Genomic DNA, 6,000 nt, shown 5'->3' with positions numbered 1-6,000 from the left:
CCCCGGGGCCCGCGGTGCATGGCCGGGCCAGGCCGCCCGCCAGCCGGCCCAGCTCCGCTCGCAGCCTCTGCATCTCCCCGCGGAGCACCACGTCGGTGGCCTCCAGCAGCATGGCCTCCCGCATCTGCGAGTTCTCCAGCATGGTGAACAGTTTGTCCCACTCCGAGGGCTCGCGGCGGCAGTCGCACGGCGTGGCTAGGGAGCGGGACACACACGCACCGGTCACCGGCCCGCCCGGGGCCTTCCCGCGCCTCCCCGGGGGTCCCAGGTCCACTGCCGGCCTCCCTGGGGGTCCCAGGTCCCGGCCGATCTCCCCAGGGGCCTCTGGTCCCGGCCGATCTCCCCAGGGGTCTCTGGTCCCGGCCTATCTCCCCGGGGATACCAGGTCACCTCCTGCTCTTAGCACCCCTCCTCTGAAGGACACCCCCAAAGCAGATGCGTGAAGGTCTCCAGAGCGCCCCCCGGGTGAATCTCTAGGCGCAGACAGACCCCTGTCTGCGCGATCGTCTTTGTGCCGTGCGCGCCGGGGGACAGCGGGACCCGAGAGGCGCCGCGGTGTGGGAGCCGGGAGACTCACGCTCGTCGGTGGGGAGCTGCACGGGCTCCAGCTCGTTATCCAGGTTCACGTACAGGAGCTCGTAGTCGTCCGCGGGGCCAGCGCCCGCGGCGGCGCTCAGCGCACACAGCAGCAGCGCGGGGAGCTGCATGGCCAGGGAGGAGCGCGTCGGGGTCGCGGAGGGGATGTGAGCGCCGGCCTGGGAAGGAGCGCGGGGGCTGGCCGCGTCGGAGCCCAGCCGCGGAGGGGGTGTGAGCCCGGGCCCAGCCCGGCCCTTAATAAGGACCGCGAGTCCGTGCGGGGGCAAACGCGCAACGCCGCCCTGCGCGCGCGAAGCGAGTTCCAGCTTCTGGGGGAGGGGACGGGGGAAGTCGGGGAGCCCAGAACTTGCACAATGGTTTACCCTGATTGGAGGAGGGCCAGCGGGGAGAGAGAAGAGGGACTGGACTCCCACTGTCCCCTGGAGATCAGTGGTGACTTGGATTGGCCGGGCTAGGGGAGTGGGGGGGGGGCGTCGGGAGCGCAGGGGTACAGAAATCACCATCTGGCACGGGGGGTGGTGCGGGGGGAAGCCTGCGCAGGATTCCCACCCCGACCGGCTGGCCGAGCGGAAGAGCCGACTCTCTCCCGGGTACTAAGCGCGCGCCTGCCTGGCCCTGACCTCGGCCAGGAACGTGCCTGTCCAGCCTGGAATTCCGTCCACGGAAGACAGTACATTTACTTTGCCATCCTCCGCTGTGACGGCCACAGAAAACAAACGCATCCTCTGTGCAGAGGCTTTGGGAAGATCTAGAAACCCATTTGGGGAATCTGCCTTGCTAGGAATTCTGTGGTCCCAGCACCTGGACAGACCCAATCAAGACTCACTGCACATTCGCCTTCTCAGACCCGGTTCATCTGCACCTGCAGACGACCCACGGTCCATGACATGGCTAGAAACCGTGCCTAGGGAGTAGGTGACACGGGTTGGTAAACGTGGAATCAGCTGTAGGGTGGATTAGAGAGCTGCTGCCCACATCTATAAACAGAACACCGTCCAGCTATGAGAACAAATGGCGAAAATCCTCAAAAAAAAAAAAAAAAACACGTCAATGGGAATGGAAAAATATGTTACTGCATATGGTATATCATGTAGTAGGATATACTATCATATAATTAATATCACCGAATAACTTAACTACACTGTAACCTACGATGTTATTCATAAAATGTGAAGTCATGCAAAAGATTATGGAGACATACACATGTACTAACGGTGTGAAGATTTCCCATGTAGAGAAACACCGATTCTTGCGTGGAGATTGTCTTCAGGGAGAACAATGAAACTCACAGGAAACAATTACGGCACAAGGTGATGGACAGTGTCTGGCCCCTGCCCTTATTGCCTATACTGTCATAATTTATGAGTGAGAACGAGATTTCTTCATTCAGCTGTGTTCACCAGTTTCCCTTTTCTGGATACTATTTTATTATCTTTGAATAGTTGTACAAGGGAGTTTGCATTCAAGAAAGCAGTTTATGGATATGGTGCTGCTTGATCAATGTTGCCTGTCCAACCCTCTCACCCACCCCTCCCAGCTGCCTCCTCCCCATCCCTCACTTTTCTTCATTTTTAAGTCAGATATTGAATTTTTTGCCATTCAGCAGAGCAGTTTGTGTGATCCCTTCAACATTTCCACCCCCTTTGACCCACCCCTTCCCTTATTTTTCTTAATTCTGTGGTATGTACAATGAATTCTTGCCTGAATTCTCCCCATTTCCCAGCTTCATCTACCTCTCTCCCTTTGGCCCCACAATCCCCTCTTGCAGGTACCCATTTCCTGGTACTTATTTTACTGGGCTTTGACTTAATCTTCTCAAAGAACTATACTATTTGAGCTTTCCATAGTCTATTATCCTTCAGTAGATTCATTTGGAACCACTTGCATACCACCTGTGGGTTTGCTTATAGATTGATGGGCACATTCTAGCATCAGTTTCTAACACAGAAAATTATTCTGCATTGACTTTTTTATTACTTGATTTAAAATTGAGCTCAGCTGAAAATGACTGAGCTAGGATTCTCTCCTCTAAGCTAGTGACAGTTCTCCTTCTAGGCCTTCGGTTACCATTGTACAAAAAGCCACTTGTGGTGTTTCTGTCCCACATCATGACATCTTCCATCAGAAGATGGTCATCGTGTCACTATAACTAAGCCCTGTGACCTAGTGTGTTCCGTACAAATTCAGTGCTGCACTCAACTCTCAATCCTTCTGGGTACCAGTGCTTCATGTCTATAATACTAGCCTGAGATCTAAGGATCATGGTTCAAAGCCAACCTGAGCAAAGAAGTCTTTTCTTTGCGTTGGTGGTGGTGGGCTTTAACTCAGGACCTGGGCACTGGCCCTGAGCTTTTTGGCTCAAGGCAAGTGCTCTATCACTTTTTTTTTTTGTCTTTTATTTTTTGGTACTGAGGATCGAACCCAAGACATTATACTTGCTAGGCAAGCGCTTTGCCACTGAGCTACATCCCAGCCCATTTGTTGTTGTTGGTGGTGGTGGTGGTGGGGCCTGAACTCTGGGCCTGGGTGCTGTCCCTCAGCTCTTCAGCTCAAGGCTAGCACTCTACCACTTGAGCCACAGTACTACTTCCAGCTTTTTCTGCTTATGTGGTGCTGAGGAATAGAACTCGGCTTCATTCATGCAAGGCAAGCACTCTACCACTCAGCCAACTTCCCAGCCCATGCACTCTACCACTTTGAGCCACAGCGCCACTTCTGGTTTTCTGGTGATTCGGAGATAAGAGTCTCACAGACTGAGCTGGGATGTAGCTCAGTGGCAAAGCGCTTGCCTAGCAAGTGCAACATCCTGGGTTCGATCCCCAGTACCAAAAAAGAAAAGACAAAAAAAAAAGAGTCTCACAGACTTTCCTGTGTGGGCTGGCTTTGAGCCATGATCCTCAGATCTCAGCCTCCTGAGTTGCTAGGATTACAGGCCAGAACCATGGCACCTGGCTCTGTGAGACTCTTATCTCCAAGTAACCATCAAAAAGCTGAAATTAGACCTATGGCTCCAGGGATAAGCATCTAAATTTGAGCAAAAAAGCTAAGGGAGAGCACATGGTCCAAAGTTCAAGCCCCAATATGGGCATACATGCGCTCGTGCACACACACACATACACACACACACACATATACACAAACACCCCACTTTCAATCCTTTAGGAAGCTCTTATTAAGTGATAAACAGAAAAATAAATTACATAAATTGTTGAAAATGTAATGTAATGGAGTATTTCCAACACCTTACATTCTGTGGGCATACAACTAAGACATGTTTGAGCTGAGTCCAAAAAATACAAATGGGAAAGACAATTCTCAATATTTATTGTCACCATATACATTCATTTTTATCCCTTTCACTAAAGGCAAGCATTGATATTCTGTAAAACCTCAAAATATTTGAGAATTCTTTCCTTCATACCCATTATTAAATATCTTTTACATAGGAGTGCATCCTCACCTCTTAATGAAGATCTATGTGTGTACAGTTCCTGCTTTTAAAAAATTCTGTCCATGTATGTCTCCTATAAACAAAGCCAAATTTAAAAGAAAATCATTTGGGGCTGGGGTATGTTTAGCTCAGTGGTAGAACGTTGCTTAGCATGTGTGAGGTCCTAGGTTCAATCTCTGGTGTTGCCAAGAAAAAAAAATGAAAAAGTAAATAGTGTCAAGAAAATTCTTGTCCAAGAAATCCCTAGAAACCAATTCCTCTGAGATGCTTAAGTATTTGAGAGGAATTTGGGAGCAAGAGAAAAAAAATCCATACCATCAAGCAATAAACAGATGGCTCCCATATGTTGCTTGCCTATGGAATATTTTCTCTTGAGGTGTTGCCATTTGAAATCCCGGTGTCTGCACACCTTGTGGAGGCAAATCACATGTGACAAACTGAGGCCCTTCAAAGAATGCAAAAGTTAGGGACTTAAATCCGCATGGCTACTTTTTAAACTATTCCTAACACAATGCCTGCTTTCCGAATGTCCTTGACCTCCATCATTCTTTGTGGCCCTCAGGAATGTGAAGACATTCCTCTGTGGTTTTTCCCAATTTTTTTCTCTTCGTTCAGTTTCATTTGGGTTCAAGCTTTCAACACCACTGACTTTCCATTTTAGCATCATTGAAACCTGGCTCCTTGTCAGGAATTCTCCACTGGAGCCTTTCCTTCCCAGGGCGTGGCCTGCTTACTGTCAAATGTGCCTTGTTTCCCCGAGGTACATTACTCAGGAAAATTTTTACTTGGATAAGAGTACTGATTGTATCATGAAACAGCCCCTTTCATGAAATCAGCTTAAATCATGCTTTAGTGGAGTTTTTTTTTCCCCCCCAGAATAAGATATTGTGGGTTTTTTCTCCCCCAACAGAAAACAGTTACTGGCGTTGCTATGTAATGCATAAGAAAGTGCAAAGGTATGTATTGACATCAATGTTGTTTCTTCTGCATGCCAACTGATGAAGCCTTTTCTGGTTCACCCCACAGGAAATGTCATGTTGCTGAGGGTGCTACCTGCTGTGTATGAAAAGCAGCCTCAACCAATTAACAGACGCCTGAGTGAACTCCTGGCGTTGATGTCTCAGCTGGAGGCCCCAGAACAGTACCATCTACTGAAGCTTTTGCATGTAGCAGCAAAGAGAAAACACGTGGAGGTAACTGCGCCTTGTACACTTGCTGCAAACAACAGGATGTAGTTCCTGATGGAGGGAAGGAATGGTGTACTCAGGGCTTCTCCTCACTCATGCATAAATAAACAACAGTTCTTCAAGGAAAGCTCTCAGCCACTTCCCATACCTGTGTGTATGCATCTGTGTACATGTATAGATGAACTGGCTCCTGCAATTATGAAGGCTAAGAGTTCCACTCTGTTGTTTGCCAGCTGGAGACCCAGGAAAGCCTGCGGTGTGGCCCTCAAGTCCCAAACCCTAAAAACTGGAGGAATAGTGAGAGAGGGTGAATCTGTTTGAGGACAGGAACACCAAGCAATCAGGCAAAGCAAAATTTTTATTCTATTCTATGTTATTCTATTATTTTTATTTTATTTGCATTTTTCACCAGTGGTAGCATGCACATTGGAAGGACAATGTGCTTTATTCTACCTACCCACTGAGATGTTGATTGTACTGACAATTGTTCTCACAGACACACAGATAGAATGTAACCAGTCAACTGATACCAGAAATGATCCTTCCCAGGTACAACAAAGGCAAGCCATAGTGCAAATCTGTAGTCACTGCGGGGCAGTTTCAGTGCTGGTTTATTATTTTCTGTTTGGTGGAGATTGAATGCTGAAGTTAGGCAAGCATTCTACCATTGATCTAGATCCCAAACCCTTAGTGCATGTCTACTATGTTTATACAGGGTTAAAAATAAGTAGTTTCTCAAGTTGGGCCAAGGAAAAGATCTACACG

At 48.6% G+C, this 6,000-nt stretch overlaps 2 protein-coding genes across 2 annotated transcripts in view; one reads left to right on the top strand and one right to left on the bottom strand.

Moving 5' to 3' along the window:
• The window catches only part of Ptx3 (pentraxin 3, long), a 5,558-nt gene extending 4,851 nt beyond the window's left edge, over nucleotides 1-707 (bottom strand). Inside the window, 2 exon segments of the mRNA XM_013016127.1 lie at nucleotides 10-195; nucleotides 578-707. Of these exon segments, the coding sequence (XP_012871581.1) occupies nucleotides 10-195; nucleotides 578-707 (316 nt within the window).
• Veph1 (ventricular zone expressed PH domain-containing 1) overlaps nucleotides 1-6,000 on the top strand; it is a 117,681-nt gene that overhangs the window by 35,980 nt on the left and 75,701 nt on the right. Inside the window, exon 5 of the mRNA XM_013016183.1 lies at nucleotides 5,075-5,241. Coding sequence (XP_012871637.1) covers nucleotides 5,075-5,241 — 167 coding nt within the window. The remainder of the gene's footprint in view (nucleotides 1-5,074; nucleotides 5,242-6,000) is intronic.

Source organism: Dipodomys ordii, unplaced genomic scaffold (genome assembly GCF_000151885.1).
Source record: "Dipodomys ordii isolate 6190 unplaced genomic scaffold, Dord_2.0 Scaffold30, whole genome shotgun sequence".
Taxonomy (NCBI): domain Eukaryota; kingdom Metazoa; phylum Chordata; class Mammalia; order Rodentia; family Heteromyidae; genus Dipodomys; species Dipodomys ordii.
Note: the sequence above shows the minus strand (reverse complement) of the source record. Positions and strands in the feature narration are given on the sequence as shown.